Source organism: Ochlerotatus camptorhynchus, unplaced genomic scaffold (genome assembly GCF_037179485.1).
Source record: "Ochlerotatus camptorhynchus isolate MF236.1 unplaced genomic scaffold, CSIRO-AGI_Acam_v1.1 ptg000539l, whole genome shotgun sequence".
NCBI lineage: Eukaryota > Metazoa > Arthropoda > Insecta > Diptera > Culicidae > Ochlerotatus > Ochlerotatus camptorhynchus.
The window spans coordinates 1,292,385-1,310,890 of record NW_027041022.1 but is presented as its reverse complement, the minus strand read 5'-3'; the positions used below and the strand labels follow the sequence as shown (position 1 = coordinate 1,310,890).

Below are 18,506 nucleotides of genomic sequence, written 5' to 3'. Positions count from 1 at the left end.
TTTTTTTTAGTAAGATCAAGGTTCAATGGCAAACTAATACCCACTTTTCAAGGGTGTTTCAAGGGAATCCAAAAGCTGTCTTTAAACTTTGTACAGTTGCGAAAAAGTTCATCCTCAGAATCCCTTGAGGTTCTTTTCGAAATTTTTAGAACTCTGTGATCTCTTTTGAAATTCTTCTCAGAAGTCCTCTGGAATTATTTTTAGATCTCTTCTTGACTTTTACTCAGAACACCTTGCAACTGAAATTCCCATAGAGTTTCAGAAGAACTTCCTCAAAAAAATTATTCCCGGCTTGAGCTAGAAATTATCAATACTCCCCAGAAATTCTTTGGAACTGTCCTCAGGATTCTGTAACCTTGAGGTTCTTCTCGAACTCTCCTAAGAGCTCTTTTGAAATTCTTCTCAGAAGTCCACTGGAATTATATTTAGAAATCTTCATGATTTTTTCTCAGAACACATTGGAACTGAATGAGCTAAAAATTATCCTCGGAATTTGCTTGAAATTTTGCTTAAAATCCCTTTGGAATTTCACTCAAAATTCAGTGCCAACATTTCAAAGGGGCGTAATTGTATTTGTAAACAATGGCTTTAACAGTCGATTTCTCGTGAATTAGAGCTCACTCATAATGACACCAACACGTAGAGAAATGTTTCCTCTACCAGCAGCATTTTGGAGAGGTGAGATTTCATTCGCGAGAAATTGACGGCTTAAGCCATTGTTTACAAAAGCAATTACACCCCTTTGAAATGTCGGCACTGAATTTGATTTTCTCGGTATTCTTTTCGAAATAATCTTGGAACTATCTGCAAGATGCACTAAAAATTATACGCAGAATTTTCTTTGAATTCTAACCAGAAATATTTTGGAACTGTCATAAGAATTCAATATCCTTGAGGTTCTTCTCGGAATATTTTTGAACTTTTTTTTTTAGAACACCTTGGAACTGAAATTCCCCTAAAGTTTCAGAAAAATTACCTCTGTATTCTCCAGAAATTCTTCCCAAAATGCGCTTGAAGTTATCCTCGGAACTCCCTTGAAACATTTCTCAACATCCCTTTGGAATTTCATTCAAAATTTTATTCCATGAAATCATCTCCAGAAATATTTTCTTTTAGAACTGTCGTCAGAATTCAATACCCTTGAGGTTCTTCTCGGAAGTCAAGTTTAAGTTGTCCGTCCATTCACCAAAACGTTGTAGTTTTTCTACCAGAAATGTTCAATAAAGCTTGCCCCTCCATTCACACGAACTGTGCAATTTTTACATCAGGAATTTTTAATTCAGCTTGCCTTCCATGCACCAGATTGTTGCAAATCTTACACCAGAAATTTTAAATTCAGCTTGCCTCCCATGCAGCAGATTGTTGGAAATCTTACACCAGAAATTTTCAACACAAACTTGGCCCCATAAAATTTTACACCAGAAAATTTCAATTGATCAGACCGATGCAAATTTTTCACCGTTAATTTTCAATAAAAATTGCTTCTCCAATCTTCTGATTGGTGCAGATTTCCTTATAGCTTGCTTCTCCTATCATTAGAATGTTGCAGGTATTCCTCCAAATAAAGTTTGCCCCTATTTTCAGACTTTTCATCATAAATTGTCAGTAAAACAGCTTCCCTCCAATCATCAGAATTGTGCAAATTTTAGACTGGAAATTTTTATTAAAGTTTGTTTCTCTATTCAGCAGAAGGATGCAAATTTTAGGACACAAAATTTCCAAAAAGCTTGCCCACCCGTTCACTACAACGGTGCAGATTTTCCACCAGAAATTTTCAATATTGCTTAATTTTAAATAAAGCTTATGCCATCATTTACCAGACCACCAGAAATATTCCGTTCATTTCATGTATCAGAGCAATGCAAATTTTGCACCAAAAATTTTCAATAAAGCATGCTCCTCCATTCACCGTTCTGTGCACCAAAAATTGTCAGTGAAGTTTGTTTCACCATGCACCTTTTTATGGTGCAATTTTCAAGCTTTGTCTCTTCATGTACCAGAATGGTGCAAATTTTCCACCATAAATTTTCAATGAAGCTTGCATTCATCAGAACGATGCAAATTATGCACCAGAAAAATGAATAAACCTTGCTTCTACATTCACCACAATGTTGCAAACTTTCCACCAGAAATTTTCAGTAAAATGTGCTCCTCCAAATGTTTAGCGTGATTCCATTTCTACACCAGAGTTATTCAGTTTGATGAGTCCCTCCATGCCCCACCTTGATGATATGTTTGCACCGGAAATATTAAATAAAAAGCTTTTTCTTCGATTTATCACCACGAAGGTGAATTTTTTCACACAAGAATTTTTTTTTGTGGTGCAATTTTTTGACCCAATTGAAGTTTGTCATTTCATGCACCTTTTGGTGCAATTTTCAGGCACCATCTCAAAGAAATTGACGCAATAAAAGTATTTCAGTGGCCTTATATTATGAAATGAAGTTATTTTACCTTCAATCTAAGTTATCAAGAAATCAAGTTATTTTATATCATAGTTTTGTAAATGTGAAAATAAAAATCTTATTTATAAAAGGAGGGGCAATTGCCCCACATTGCCGCACCCTGTGCACGCCAGTGCTTATACTAATACATTGTCGAATATTTTTATTTAACTTTCGCAGGCTTATACCCCGTACAAACTATGGCTTATATCATGTAAAAGAGGCGGTCTTGCAATGAAAACTCATACATAGGATTTCCAGTGAAAACTAGATGTATGAGTGCTCATCTAAGTTTTGTAAGTTAAGCAAACCAAATTCCGACCTTATTAAGATATTCACATGTTAATGATTCGGTATCGGTTCGTGCTTTTTAAATTAAACCTGTTGATTAGAAGTGAAATTTTCAAATATATTTTCAAAATCCCCCCTTACAAAAGCCAGATTTCGCATAGAATTAATTTTTTTTTACATTTGATTAACAGTAATTCTATGTTAACAAGGAAACAGAAAACGCAATCCAGCACAAGATGATGAGCAGTTTATTTGATTTCAACCTTCGTATTTACATAATTTTTAAAACCGGACCGGAATAACGAATTCCTATTGGATTGCCCTTCAGCGAAAAAACCAGCTTTCGTTAATCACCATGCTTCATATGACCTACACCAATCAAGCCAAACAGGTAGAAAAAACCTCTTCCGTGTCACCAATGGTGTTTGTTTTCATTTCAGTGCTAACATTTGAAAACGGCGCAAAAGCCATTTGTAAACAAATGGTTTGTGGGCCCTTTACTCGCTAACCGAAGAACGCCCACGCAAACCAACAGCATCGTCAGGAAGGGGAAAATTTCCCCTACCCGATGTTGCTGTTGTGTCGCGTGGGTGTACTTCAAGTAGTGAGTAAAGGGCCCACAAACCATTTGTTTACAAATGGCTTTTGTGCCGTTTTCAAATGTTAGCACTGATTTGTTAACCAGGTGTGAAAGTAGGTGTATAGTTTCTGAAATGAAGGCACGTCATATTCATCGCACTTCATCCCTTTTAGATTCTTTCAACTCTCATCCACAGCCCGCCAACGGGTGTCAGAATGAAATGCTTCGGCGAAAACCTTAACGGAGCAGACGAGCAGCTTGAAAACCGATAGCCCATCAGCATAGTTGCTAGTCCGATTTTGGTTTGCAGCATTCCGAGTCGAGCAGCAACACACATTCGGGGACCCTCACCGAATGGAATAAACGTAAGCGGGTTTCTACTGGCACACTCCTCGGCACTAAACCGGTCCGGATTGTACCGTTCCGGATCCGGCCAGTACTCCGGGTCATGGTGAATGGCATATACCGGGACCATGACGCTCATTCCTTTTGGAAATACTACATCTGAGTCAGGAACCTGGTAGTCTTTGGTCACTATGCGATACACCGTTGTAGGTGGGTATTTTCGTAAAGTTTCTGTAACAAAATTGTATTTTTTTTTTGTATATCGATAAAACTATCTTGTTGGATAGAATCTTACCATTTATACACTGCTCAAGGTACGGCATATCCATCAGAGCATCGTAATTCAACTCGCCATATTTTGTAACAGCATCCATCACACATTTCCTAGCACGCTCTTGAACGTCTTCATTGGACGACAGCTCGTACAAACAGTACGACATAGTTGTGCTGGCTGTCTCAAATCCACCCAGGAAGAACACAAAAGAATGTGCCACTATCTCATTTAACGAAAGAGTTCCAAGTTTCTCCTCGGACCCTTCCAGTTCACCTTTCTCTTGAAGCTGCATCAACAGGTTCATAAAGTCATTCCTCTGCACAGAATTTTTCTTTCGGAAATCGATCGTTTCGCGAACAACTTTGAAAAAGAATCCCGATATATCGGCATCGATCAGCTTCATGTGACACTTCCGTGCCAGGTTCCCGAAGGCAAACACAAAGAACAGTTTCATCAGTTTCCACGTCGAGACATCAAACACCTTCGTACCCATGCGCCTAAATTCGTTATCCGGATCGAGCAAACTGCTGCAATCGATCCCAAAAGCACACGTTGCGATCACATCCGTTGAAAATCGTGCCAAAATATCTTTGATCTCAACCTCCCGCGTTCCGGCGATACATCTGTCAAGGCTCACTGTCAGATTTTTCGCTACGTTCACAATCGTAGGGCACATAATTCGTAGCTTCCCGGAGGAAAAAGTCGGGATCAGTTTCTTGCGCTGATTGGTCCATCGGGTTCCCTCGAGGTTCAGTAGATTTCCCGAGATGGGATCATCCTTTTCGTTGTGATACAAACCACGATCGTGGAAATACTGGAAGTCTCGAATGAGAATGGTTTTCACCAAGTCCAAATCCAAGACCTCAACCACCGGTTGCAGAAAGTAGTACACTCCAACGAATGGGTGTGATCCTTTCGTTTGCTTGTAGAATTTGGCCAGCAACTGTGAGGGGTGGGCATGGATTCCAACGCCATCGAAACTTCCGACCGGGAACTTTGCGGGAATGAATGGCACACCTTGTCGCTTCCAGTACGAGTATCTTCTCCGTACGAGTAGAAAAGAAAGCGAGACTATCAACAGAAACAGGTAAATCCACATGTTGGCATTGGGTGGTTAAATTGGCTGTTTTGGCACTTGCTAGCGTTCGACACGTGTTGTTCGATTGGGATGTTGAGCGGTACTGATTTTAAAAAGTCAAGAACATCCCACAACTCAACATGTAATTTTGGCTTTTTGTATAACAGTTTACGGGTGGATGAATTCTCAAGACGCCCAGAATGATCACGAGTGAACTGCGGTCACTATTCGTGTTTATGAATGGGCGATCAATGTCTCAACGACACGAACATTTTACTGGTATTAAGCTGGGAGTGTGATTATGATCAGCAACACATCCTCACACCAATCCAAGTGTATTTGTTTGCAAACAGAAATGATTCATTCATCAATTCCGGAGCAAATTGTGATTAGTGCAAAACTAGGAAAATGTAAACAAATTGAGAAAAACCGAGCGAGTTTGCACGTATTAATATAACTTTTTATTGAACCACACATTAGAAAAAAAAATTAGATCTTTTTGTTAAAGGCCAGCAGTTGGAGTATTTAAAAAATAATAGTTGGTTGATACCAGAACAATCAGGATATCGGGAAGGTTATTCCCAGTTGAACCACGTTGAATTTGGTATTAGCGAAATGGAAAAATAACTTGGAGTGTAAAGATACGATTGTTGCTGTTTTTTTTTTATCTAAAACGCGCTTTTGAAACAATTTCTAGGCCCTTGCTTTTTTTTTTATTTCTTTATTAAAGAGACTTTCAGCCGTAGGCTGGTTCGTCTCTGAAAAATAATATATGAAAATACAGTTAATTCAAATTATTTTTTTTTTTCACTTTCTTCCTAGCTGCTTATTTTTGCTCCTCGTCTTGACTGGTGAGTCCGGAACTGACAATTCGTCTTGTTTATCTTCCATCGAATTTTAATTTCCTGCTGATTCATTATTCTGGCAACCCTGGTTCGCTGGTTCGTAACATATCGTTTCGCATTGTTGTGTTTTTGTTTCGTTGACAGCCTTCGTTTGTTGGTGACGGTTAGAAATTCATCCAATTCACTATCCGTCGATTCTTGTGCGCTATTGTTTCCATCGGAGTGTTGGTGCTGGGTGTTTTTGCTGGTTTCGCCTATTGTAGATTGAGTTTGATTGGTATCCAGTAATGTTTGTTCGCTGTTTTCATCGTTTGTGACCTTTTCTGCGTCTGTAGGGTCATTGCGGTCATTGACAGTAATGCGTGATGTAGAGCTATTGCAGTTTAGTCGGGGATGAGCCTTTTGTCCACAGAACCTGCAGGTTTTTGCTTGATTGCGATATGTAATCAAAATTGTCTCACCGTCGATCATCAGATAGGAAGGGATGAGTTGTTTGATCTTCATCCGTACTACACGTAGTCCATTGTGGATGCCGGGAAAATAATTCTTCCACATTTCTCTGCTGATGGAAAGAATTGTACCGTATGGTCGCATACTGTCTATAATCACCGTGCTAGGTGTTTTCGGAGGGAGATCATGGATTCTCACGTTAACGGCTTCGTCTTCCACGAACACGGGAATTTTGTTAGCTTTTTTCTCACACTGCATAGTGTGTTTTAGGTGGTGTGATGCAAAGTAGCGCTTGGCTGTTGCTGCATCTACCATCCCGACGTAGACACAGTTTCTAACATTGTGAAACTGGATGTTTAAGGCGTCCGCTATGTCCAGTTTCAACTCACCGCACATGAATTTCTGTACGGCAGATGCATCTGGTCGCTTCGGCAGCACACTAAAGTCTACTACCAAGGTGTTCTCCCGTTTAGCATCCATATGATAAAAAAAACTCATTAGCTTGTAACCTGATAACGAGATGGATAAAAGAAACACGTCTTTCACGCACAGGGCTTAGCTGTCAACTCTAGGCCCTTATTGTTAAGATCAATCAAACGCTTTGGAATTACGAGTACTGCATATAAATGGTTTGAAAGCTATTTGTCTGACAGAACTCAACGGACTGTTTTTAATGATTATGTTTCCAGTCCCGTGGGGAATAACTTTGGATTGCCTCAGGGAAGTGTATTAGGGCTCCTGATATTTATTATGTATATTAATGACTTGCGATGTGTTTTAAGATTTTGCGACATTCATCTTTTGCAGATGCTACTGTGTTATTCATTGCAGCTATGGATTTAGGTGATGCCGTTTTGCACTTGAATGAAGATTTGCGTTCTCTAAGTAGATGGTTGAAGTATAAGCAGCTGAAATAGAATACAAGTAAAACTAAATTTATGGTAATTTCACGGAACCGATTAAATGAGAACGTCTCTGTTGTAATTGATGATGAGACTATTGATCGCGTTCGGGAGATTAAATATCTTGGCGTGATTATTGATGACAAACTTAAGTTCAACTCTCACATTGACAATGTCATCAGAAAAATTACCAAGAAGTATTGACTTTTATGTCGACTGAAAAACGATTTAACTATTGCCAGTAAAATACAGCTATACAAATCAATCATCTCTCCTCATCTTGACTTTTGCCCTTCCATTCTATTTCTGGCCAATGCAACACAAATATCGAGATTACAGCGCTTGCAGGATAAAATAATGCGTTTGATTTTGAGATGTAATAGATTCACTTCCTCAACTTTGATGCTAGACGCCTTACAATGGCTGTAGGTGAGGCAAAGAAATGTATATTTGACTATAATGTTCATTTTTAAAGCATTTAAGGTGATACGATACGTCACGCTTTTTTTGCTTTTTTTTCTCTCCTTTCTATGTGTCAGTGAATTGATTATCATTGATGCTGTAGTAGTGTGAGTGTACATCATGCACTACCGCAACTACCGTAAACATAGCTGCTAGAGTTCGTTATTATTAGGTCGAATGTGTAACAGAGACTATCACTACATTTCCATTCAATTTGTCAATATTATCGACCTACCTACGACCCAGGACACCCCTTCCTATACAGAAAACAATTTTACGCCTAGTCTCCAAGACCAACATGTCAAGTCATCATAGAAATTAATTGATTCAACATCACACTTTGGTTACATACGACCTGTCCAAAAGTGATTTCAGAGCTCAAACCTCCAGGTACACGGTAAGAAAAAAGATCCCAAAATGACTTAATTTCACAAATCTCGGCACTATATTGTAGGAAGCCAAAAGCGAGGCCGAAAGTAGGTAATGTGGGTCGAAGAGTTTTTATTTGATTGTTTTCAATTAGTATGGAACTGACAATTCGTTTCTACCCACTCAAAGTCAAAAGTAGGCAAAAATGAACTGGCCGCTGGATATTTTTTCTTATAGTGTATGTTTTTGTTTTTGAATCATCCTTTGCCGCCTTTTGCATATCAGCTGATGGCTTCGAGCAGTGCAACCAGAACGACACATATTTTTTCTATAGAAGATTTCTAGGATCATTTACTATCATTTTTTTGCCTTGAGAAACAAAATAAGAAATTGTTTTAAACATTTTTTAGTGATGGTTTCTAAATTGCACCCAGTTTAAGTACCTTAAAAAGCAATAAAAACATTGTTTTTACACACTTTGTTTCAATAAAATCGACAACACTGGATACGATGAAAGATAATTCTTACACACACCTCCATAATGCGGTGTGTAGAAAAAAGGTAATCAAAACAGTTTCAATTTGCAAAATTATTCGCGGCTCGCGTTTTTAACGATGAAAATGATATTATTTAAGTAAATATCGTCTTTAAAAGTGAATTAACTTGAAAGTACTTGTAGAAGCACGTGTCGTAATTGTTTTTAGTGTGGTTCTGAGAAGTGAAAGCTAGTGAAAACAGTTGTTGAAATTTCATGCCCTGAGCAGAGCAAAATCCGCTGATCGTACTTTTTAATGTAAATATTACCAATGAGTGAATGAATTGGCAATATTTGGGTGGCAAAGTATTGAAATATGTATCCAGATCTTATTCATACAATTCAGGCCCATTTTTTAAGGTATGTAATTAGTAATTTACTGTTTTGTAGGAAGATGTCTTTCGTACGCATACCATAATACGTTTATTTAATGATTTTAGGGACAGCCATTGTTGCATGACGTGCCGTATCACCTTAACGGATTGCTGCTTCAATATTTGTGTAAACGAATTGAAAGTGGAAGGGACTTTCATAGATATAATACAAGAAACGCGGTTGCAATAAGAAAACCACATTTCTTCACACATTCACATTTCACAGAATTCATTATTTTTTAAAGGAATAAATGTTTTCAATTCGATGCCTAGACATATCAAACGTTCAGCAACACTTACAGAATTCTAATCTAATCTAATCTAATCTAATCTAATCTAATCTAATCTAATCTAATCTAATCTAATCTAATCTAATCTAATCTAATCTAATCTAATCTAATCTAATCTAATCTAATCTAATCTAATCTAATCTAATCTAATCTAATCTAATCTAATCTAATCTAATCTAATCTAATCTAATCTAATCTAATCTAATCTAATCTAATCTAATCTAATCTAATCTAATCTACTCTACTCTAATCTAATCTAATCTAATCTAATCTAATCTAATCTAATCTAATCTAATCTAATCTAATCTAATCTAATCTAATCTAATCTCATCTAATCTAATCTAATCTAATCTAATCTAATCTAATCTCATCTAATCTAATCTAATCTCATCTAATCTAATCTAATCTAATCTAATCTAATCTAATCTAATCTAATCTAATCTAATCTAATCTAATCTAATCTAATCTAATCTAATCTAATCTAATCTAATCTAATCTAATCTAATCTAATCTAATCTAATCTAATCTAATCTAATCTAATCTAATCTAATCTAATCTAATCTAATCTAATCTAATCTAATCTAATCTAATCTAATCTAATCTAATCTAATCTAATCTAATCTAATCTAATCTAATCTAATCTAATCTAATCTAATCTAATCTAATCTAATCTAATCTAATCTAATCTAATCTAATCTAATCTAATCTAATCTTATCTAATCTTATCTAATCTAATCTAATCTAATCTAATCTAATCTAATCTAATCTAATCTAATCTAATCTAATATAATCTAATCTAATCTAATCTAATCTAATCTAATCTAATCTAATCTAATCTAATCTAATCTAATCTAATCTAATCTAATCTAATCTAATCTAATCTAATCTAATCTAATCTAGCACAGCCAGTTCTTGAAGGCATCCTGAAAAATGATATATATACCTACATTATTTTTCTTGGCTAATTGATGTATGTTTCACATCGAAGATGCGTCAAACATATCAAAACAGCCAGGCCTACTGTGCAGCATTTAAGGGACAAGATGATTCAGAAAACATTGGGCATCAAAGCTAGAAAGGTTAAATTGTGCTCCATTTTCTTCTGACGGTTGGGGCATGAGCACAAAGTCTTGTCCTAGCCTTTTATGACTTATGGCTATAGCGCCATTACACGCTTTCTGAAAAGAAAAGAGGGAAAGGAAAAGGAGAAGGGAAAAGGTTATAAGGGAAAAGGATTAAGTGAAATCATAATGAACATAAACAATATTTTTGATTTGAAATATACAATATAAAAATACCCGAGTCTTGTCACTAAAATCAAGTCATAAAAAGTAACAAGGACTAAAATGTGATCCTTTGATTACTGGAAAATCCTGATGCTTGGGACTAGCAATCATCTTCAATGTGTAAAAACTGGTGATCTCAAACTTGGCAATACCAGCGCCGGCCGCGCCCTAACGCAGGCCAAGAAAGGAATGGGAAGAAATGTGTTGACGTGACACTCGCTTTGATGGAAGACGAGAAATCCTCTGCACTTCCACGAGGTAAGAGGGTTGGGTTTTCGCGTACAAGATTTAAAACGTTTATTAACAAACTTTTAATCCACTTATTCCTTTTCAGTTTAATTGTACCCGTTCATTTCTGGCAGCAAGCCCAAAAATTTAGTGTTGCCAAAATCGAACAGTATTATTTTCAAATTCAATTTATGATTTTGTTGACATTGGACCACTGCGAGGCATCGCCATAGACGTTACTAATAATAAATTTTTTATTAAAAGCTGTAATCACAAGGAGAAAAAACACACTATTTTCAAATTCCATTCAATCTTGGCTCGTTGCCAAAATTAAACCCCGTGCCAAAAGCGAACGGTTTTGTGATGTTGTTGCTAAAATCGAACCGTGCCTAAATCAAACGACTGCTGTACAAATATTTAAATTGAATAAATGGTAAGCTCTCACCAGACTCTGCAGATGTTTGTGACAATTCAGTGGTGGCCATCATAATCCCAAGTGTTAATAAGTAGGAACGAACTCACCAAATGGATCCATGAGCAATGTCAACAGAATGAAATTGCATGGTGCTACTGGTACTTTCATGGTCCACCTTTCTTGCTTGAATCAGGCTGTTATCCACCTGGTACTATTCAACAGAATTAGCATGTTGCCTCTCCTTGAGTACATCCCGATTCCTAGTGATTATTTTTCTTCAGGGAGAATTTCCTGTAGTCCTGTATCTGTTATCCTTTTGTAAATTTCACATTTTGATCATCCATATCAGGTTCAGCTAATATAAAATATCACCAAAAGAGTCCCCAGGATCAGCCCTTGTGGTACGCTTCTCCGTGACGTCGTCGCAAACGAAATCACGTCGGGGGTTCACTGGAGGAGTTTGTTTTCGGAGCTTCTGCCCTGTGAAGCTCCGAAAAAACTTCATGACACGGGTTCTGTTGAGAGTCACGGAAAGACAGCCCCAAACTTGAATAACTTTAGAAATCACTATCAGATTGGTTTCTTATGCCTTGTTCAGACTACAGAGCTATAACATGTTATAGCGCTATCTTGAGGGTGGTTTCTGTGTTGCAACTATTTGACAACTGTTATGACATGTTATAACTCTGAATTTAAAATTTGATAAAAAAAAAATACAATTTTGAAGCTTATTTGGAAGAAACCTTGAGTTAGAAGTTAGTTTTCTGGCAAATGTTAGGGGTTCGTGAGCATGCCATTGCTGAAAATTATGATAGCATCAGATTCCAAGGTTGCTTGTGTAAAAGGATGCTTTATTGATTGTTCATTAACTCTTGATTGCTTGTAATACTTATGAATATTTTAGGTGGACAAAAAGGCAAACTAAGAGGTGGACGCCTTAGCTTTTCCACATTTATATCACTGTGAAGCAACTGTAAACTCTAGAGGGAATTCATATCTGTAACTTTAACCAGTTCGGTTTTGTTTGCTAACCTGGTTAAAATGTCATATTTAATTATCTTAAAGATAAATCGTCCAGCTCAAACCTTTGTATATATGTGATTTCTAGTGCACGCGTAATCAACGCTATATGTAAAATATATATCATGTAAAATTCAGCGCAATATTGCATACATCAGCAATGTTGTAAACAAGCTTGCAACCAGTTGCGAGGGTTATGCCAACATTAGCTTCAAATTAAATCAGAGAAAATGGTTAACATTCAGAATGTTAGTCTGTGCAACTCAGCAATTGGTTAACAACAAGCTCAGATGTATTGGAAGGCCAACGTATAAAATTAAATCAGAAGTTCTGAACTAAAATTTATGATTGAACATAAAATGAAAATTATTTGCTTTAGCAGATGAAATGTGCTCTATTTAATAAAAAAAACAACAAATATTTACTTAGCCTCCTGGCCGGGTACCCTCTCAAATCTGGCCCTGCAAGTATCTAACCGCAACAACAGAAAAATACCACCTCAAAAGGTCCTATTTTCACGTATCCAGTCTCTACACCGATCCTGTCGTTTGTCAACCACCCAAAAACATTTCCTGCTGTGTTCGATGCGTTGAGCGCTAGATTTATCAAGCTATGTGGCAAAAATATCACCTAATCTGCCTGCACAGCCATGGTCATCATAAGAGAAAGTCGATGAAGAGACTCTATCAACGCAAAGAGGACCCCCCGAAACGTTCTTCTAGAATAGATCATGTTCGATCGAGGATATCCTGCCGGGGAACAAACGGAATTCGAGAACAATGATGATTAATCTAAATATAAGAATGTTTTTCAACTGGAACAAACTCACCAAATCTAACCATGATCAATGTCTAATGGCGCGGATTCATGCATGCATTCAAATTGCACCACCTTTGCATTAAATTGATTCAGAAAAGGCATAAAACGACCCGGAACTCATCCAACATAGTTTTCTTCACCCGATTCTGGCCACACAATAATTAAATGATGAAAATTAACGTTATAAGGATAATGATTATCATTGTTGGTAATTCAAATACAATTAGTTCCATCGAAATCACCTTAAGCAAATCCAGGTACTGTCGATGAAAAACTTACTTACTTACTTACTAAACGAACCTGTGCACCTCCAGGAATGCAAAGGGCCTTTGTGAAAGATTTCCATCCTGGGCGATTACTAGTTTTGGCCTTGACCTGTGCTCAAGTCAAAATTCGGTCAACGTTCTTAATTTCACTGTTTAGGCTCCGCCGCCACGAGCCTCTGGGTCTGCCTCTGCTGCGATGTCCTGCTGGATTCCAGTCCAGTGCTTGCTTGCAGATTTCGTTTCCACTTCCGTTCACGAATTTCTGTCTCTAACGGCTTCTGATGACACAAACGATGAAGCTCGGAATTTGCGATCCAATTGTGGTGCCACCAGGCACGAATTATGTACCGCAGACATCGGTTGATAAACACCTGCAGCTTCTGAGAGTTCTCCGCTGATACACACCATGTTTCACTGGCGTATAATAGCACAGACTTCACGTTCGAGTTAAACATTTGGATTTTGGTGCGTCGACAGATCTGATTCGCTCTCCAAACATTTCGCAAACTGGCAAAAGCAGCCCTCGCCTTCTTAATCCGTGCACCTATGTCGCTCTTGATGCCGCCGTCCAACGATATCTGGCTGCCAAGATATTGGAAGTTTTTGACTTTCTCCACTGCCTGCCTAGCTACCATGAAATTGGAACGGTTTTCCGTGTTGACATCCAACGATTTGGTCTTGTTGACGTTGATGGTTAGACCTGCTTCAGAGGAGCGTTTCGCAATGTCGTCGAGCTTACTCTGCATGTCAGAGCACCGTTGTGCTAATAATGCAACATCATCAGCCAAATCAAAGTCGTTGAGATGCTCCATGGTAATAGGCTGCCACAGCAACCCACGGTTCGGTACAAGGTCAACGGCTCCAACCATGATCTCGTCGATTACGATGAGGAACAGTAGCGGTGATAATATACATCCTTGCCTCACATGCGTGGGTGCCTTTGTCGGGTCAGACAAAGCTCCGTTGTGCGACATTCTGCATGTGAAAGCCTCGTACTGCGCTTCGATGAGGTTGATCAGGATCTTATCAGGGACTCCCTTGCATCTCAGAGCGCCCCACAAGTTTTCGTGGTTTAGTCAGTCAAAAGCTTTTTTGTAGTCAATGAATACCAAGTACAGGGACTCTTGGAACTCATTGACCTGCTCCTGGATGATGTGGAGCGTGACAATATGGTCCACACAGGATCTTCCAGCACGGAATCCTGCCTGCTGTCGTCGGAGAGCCGCGTCGATCTTCTCCTGTATCCGATTGAGGATAACTTTACACAGAACTTTGAGAACATGATGCCTCGCCAGTTGTCGCATACAGTTGGAACCCCCTTCTTGGGGACCTTCACTAAGATGCCCTGCATCCAGTCGGCTGGAAAAGTCGCGGTGTCCCAGATATTGACAGATAGTTGATGCAACATTTGTGAGGCTAGCATGGGGTCAGCTTTGAGCATCTCTTCTGATATGCGATCGACCCCTAGCGCTTGGGCGCTATGCAGAAAGCCAACTCCACGATGTCGCGGAGCGTTTTCACCTCGCATACCAGAATATGAAAGTACCTGTCCCGAAGGCAGCTTGTGTTCTCCAAAGTTCGGCCAGAGGACTTCACTAAGTTCCAAGATTTCTAGCTTCATACGGCGGGCCTCACTGGTGAGTTGTGCCAGTTTACCGTCTTGGGCTAGCGTCAGTACATTCCAGTACATTCTTGTCCGTTGTTTAGCGCTAAAAGTCGTTGCCATAAAATCAGTTCGTAATCTTTCATTATAGGTTTCTGTAACAATTTGAAGGTTTCGGATACAGTAGCTGGTTGGCCTAAGGTCTCCTATCCGCCATGATTGGACTGCCATCTTGGGTATAGCTTTCGGGGAGAAGCATTTTGTATTCAGCCGCTGGATGCCAGTCAGACGCTGTTTGAGCCGCCCCTAACATGGAGAACAGACGCTCGGGTTTTGTAAGCCACATCCTCCGAAAAGGATGCAGCTCCCCCTTCCCTGTCAGCGTACGACCAAAGTTCCCACCGGGGTTGGTTTCCCGATCTCCCCTAAGGTTACTCGTACCCCAGCCGGCGCGGCGGGGGGGAAGGGATAGGAGCTACTGGGCAAGAGGCTATGGACCACTTTCACTTGCGTGACGGGTCTATTTTATGACCTTCAAGTACGCGGTACGGTACGCATTATCCCAGTCATTTGCCAGCCGTCGATGAAACACGCTATACTAAAAATAATCAACCAAACAACTCTTACTAATTCTACTTAGCTATTAAATTAATGCAACCCCTTCCAACTCCTGGAATTTAAAAACTACAGCGGTATTTTTGTTTTCAACATATGCGTGCTAAGCTTTTCTGCCTATAAATAAAATTCAATAGAAAACACTTGGAATTGTGTTTACATCCCATCTCTTGATTACAAACAAAAATTGCTTTCTTGATAAGCGTCTGCAGTCCCACTAAAAATGGGAAGGCACTATACGCAATCAATCATAAGTTACAAAAAAAAAGAAAAAGAAAATAAAATAGATAAGGCACCGAATTTTGCCACTTCATCCTTGTCTGTCCAGCAAATAAATTGAGAGTATTGATTCATTATTGAAAATTTCTTCAGTGTGTTCCATTGTCTACCTAGATCTCCTCACAGCCGAGCACATACCACTTATTTGTGTGTACAAACGAAATAACCAATATGTTGAACACGTTGTCTCTAAAGTGGATCTTATAACAGCTAGAATTGTGTGCACAATTCTAAACTGTTTACGCTTCCATGAAGAATTACTAACACTACATTAACCAACAACTTGCAGCTAGTATACAGAACTCAATCCGGTTCATTCGGTATTCGATTGCAAGCTGGTGCAGCGAACAGACCGGTGTTTTGTTTGCGTTACGCGTAACATTAAATTTTCCGTATAAAGATGATTGTATTACTGCTAATCGCTGTCGTGACCTTGGTGTTTCTGTTCGTCAAACAACGGTTCAACTATTGGAAAGTGCGAGGAGTGCCGTACGTAAATCCCACCTTCCCCCTCGGGAACCTGGGGGGAACAGGTAAAACACAACATTTCTCCGCAGCCATAGAAAAGCTGTACTGCAAACTGAAGGGAAATGCTCTGTTCGGAGGAATCTACTTCTTCATCAACCCCGTGGTTCTGGCACTGGACCTCGACTTCATCAAAACCATTCTGGTGAAGGACTTCAACTCCTTTCACGACCGTTCGGTTTACGTCAACGAAAAGGATGATCCATTGAGTGCCCATCTCTTCAGCATGGAAGGCATCAAGTGGAAGAATATGCGCGTCAAGCTAACGCCCACGTTTACGTCGGGTAAGATGAAAATGATGCTTCCGATTGTTCGGGACTGTGCCGATGAATTGGAGCGATGTATCGTGAAGGAGACTGCTGGTGGTGGTGAGATTGAGTTGAAAGATATTCTCGCACGCTTCACGACGGATGTGATTGGAAATTGTGCGTTTGGACTGGAGTGTAACAGTTTGCGTGATCCCAATGCCGAGTTTCGCAAATATGGCAGGGAAATATTCAACTTTGGGAAAATTGGATTCGTGAAGCTTCTTTTGACTCAGCAGTTTAAATCGCTGGCACTTGCATTAAGAACCGTGACGCTGAATCCGAAAGTTTCGGAGTTCTTTTTGAAAGTTGTCTCGGATAATATTGAGTACAGAGAGAAGAACAAAATCGAACGGAATGATTTCATGGACTTGATGATAAAGCTGAAAAATGGACAAGCTTTGGAACAGGGCAGCACGGATCAACAGTTGGGCACGCTATCCGTTAAAGAAGTTGCTGCTCAGGCGTTCGTTTTCTTCTTTGCTGGGTTTGAAACCTCCTCGACACTGATGTCGTTCTGTTTGTATGAACTTGCCCTGAATCAAAATCTCCAGGACAAAGCCAGGAAGGATGTCCTCGACACTATTAGCAAGCATGGATCACTTTCCTATGAAGCAGTTCATGAGATGAAATACTTGGAAAAGTGCATTAATGGTTAGATCTAGTTTCTTAGTCATCAAAACGTTGCTATAAAAGTAGTTACAAATTTCAGAAAGCCTTCGGAAATACCCACCTGTACCGAACATTCTTCGTACGGCAACTCAGGACTATAATGTTTCCGGATCGTCGCTGACCATTGGAAAGGGTACGTCGGTTATGATTTCCCCATTCGCCATCCACCACGATCCGGAATTTTATCCGGACCCTATGAAGTTCGACCCGGATCGATTCAACCCGGACCAGGTGGCAGCCCGTCATCCGATGGCATTCCTTCCGTTTGGAGAGGGTCCTCGTGTCTGCATTGGGATGCGCTTCGGACTGATGCAGACTCGCATTGGATTGGCGACTTTGCTGAAGAATTTCCGCTTTACGTTGGGTGCACGAATGGAGACTACCCCGATATTTGACCCTGCCAGTGCGGTTTTGACGCTCCAGGGTGGACTGTGGGTGAAGGCGAAGAAGATGGATGCTTGAGTTTACTCGTTCATTGCTATGTAATACAATAATATCAATAAATTGAATGGCACCTAGATATACTGACTCATCCCTTGGATATGTTGCAGTTAGGAATCCAAATTTCTGGATATTGTTTTTTAACAATTCTGTTGAGCAGACAAAACTTACTTTCAGCTTCTGGTTTCCAATGTGCAGAAGATTGAGAAAACAACAAAATGAACTACAGCCGACTTTCATATCTTAGCCAAATTTTAACGGATTTCATCAGTTTTCTTATATTTGCTAAATTTTAATAATAATACTTACTACTCAGATCGATCTCATTCAATTTCCATAGCTTACTCTACGCGTTACACTTCTAATTTATTAACTTTTCACAGCTTACTGCTCCCATTTTACAACTCATATCTCACTTCTATCATATAACTTCATGAATTTCGGCCTGAATTCAGCGTACTTACCTTACCAATCAGGTTCTCCCAGCAGCTGGTGCAATTCGTGGTTCATTCGCCTCCTCCACGTTCCGTCATCCATCTGCACTCCACCGTAGATGGTACGCAACACCTTCCGTTCGAAAACACCAAGGGCGCGTTGGTCCTCCACGAGCATAGTCCAGGTCTCGTGGCCGTAAAGGACCACCGGTCTAATCAGCGTCTTGTAGACAGTCAACTTCGTGCGGCGGTGAATTTTATTCGACCGGGGCGTCCTCCGGAGTCCAAAGTAGGCACGATTCCCTGCGTCTTTGAATTTCTCTGCTGGTATCGTTTTCAGCGGTCACCAGTGATCCCAA

At 39.4% G+C, this 18,506-nt stretch overlaps 3 protein-coding genes across 3 annotated transcripts; 1 reads left to right on the top strand and 2 right to left on the bottom strand.

Annotated features, from left to right (window-relative positions):
- Positions 1-3,413: 3,413 nt before the first annotated feature.
- LOC135713146 (probable cytochrome P450 6a14) lies at positions 3,414-5,033 on the bottom strand. Its single transcript, XM_065236262.1, has 2 exons — positions 3,956-5,033; positions 3,414-3,891 (listed from the first exon to the last, which is right to left on the bottom strand). Exons 1-2 carry the CDS (start codon positions 5,031-5,033, stop codon positions 3,485-3,487), a joined length of 1,485 nt encoding a protein of 494 aa, XP_065092334.1. The 3' UTR covers positions 3,414-3,484.
- A 797-nt stretch (positions 5,034-5,830) lies between these two features.
- On the bottom strand, positions 5,831-6,787 carry LOC135713151 (uncharacterized). The gene has a single exon (XM_065236266.1). It carries the CDS (start codon positions 6,785-6,787, stop codon positions 5,831-5,833), a length of 957 nt encoding a protein of 318 aa, XP_065092338.1.
- A 9,322-nt stretch (positions 6,788-16,109) lies between these two features.
- On the top strand, positions 16,110-17,749 carry LOC135713130 (probable cytochrome P450 6a14). Its single transcript, XM_065236239.1, has 2 exons — positions 16,110-17,254; positions 17,313-17,749. Exons 1-2 carry the CDS (start codon positions 16,171-16,173, stop codon positions 17,732-17,734), a joined length of 1,506 nt encoding a protein of 501 aa, XP_065092311.1. The 5' UTR covers positions 16,110-16,170; the 3' UTR covers positions 17,735-17,749.
- Positions 17,750-18,506: the final 757 nt, after the last annotated feature.

Bases quoted from the DNA above. Each gene is read 5' to 3' on its own strand.
- LOC135713146 (XM_065236262.1), bottom strand. From the start codon at position 5,033: ATGTGGATTTACCTGTTTCTGTTGATAGTCTCGCTTTCTTTTCTACTC. The intron at 3,892-3,955 runs GTAAGATTCTAT...ATTTTGTTACAG, and splicing joins CCTTGAGCAGTGTATAAATG to AAACTTTACGAAAATACCCA.
- LOC135713130 (XM_065236239.1), top strand. From the start codon at position 16,171: ATGATTGTATTACTGCTAATCGCTGTCGTGACCTTGGTGTTTCTGTTC. The intron at 17,255-17,312 runs GTTAGATCTAGT...TACAAATTTCAG, and splicing joins CTTGGAAAAGTGCATTAATG to AAAGCCTTCGGAAATACCCA.
- LOC135713151 (XM_065236266.1), bottom strand. From the start codon at position 6,787: ATGGATGCTAAACGGGAGAACACCTTGGTAGTAGACTTTAGTGTGCTG.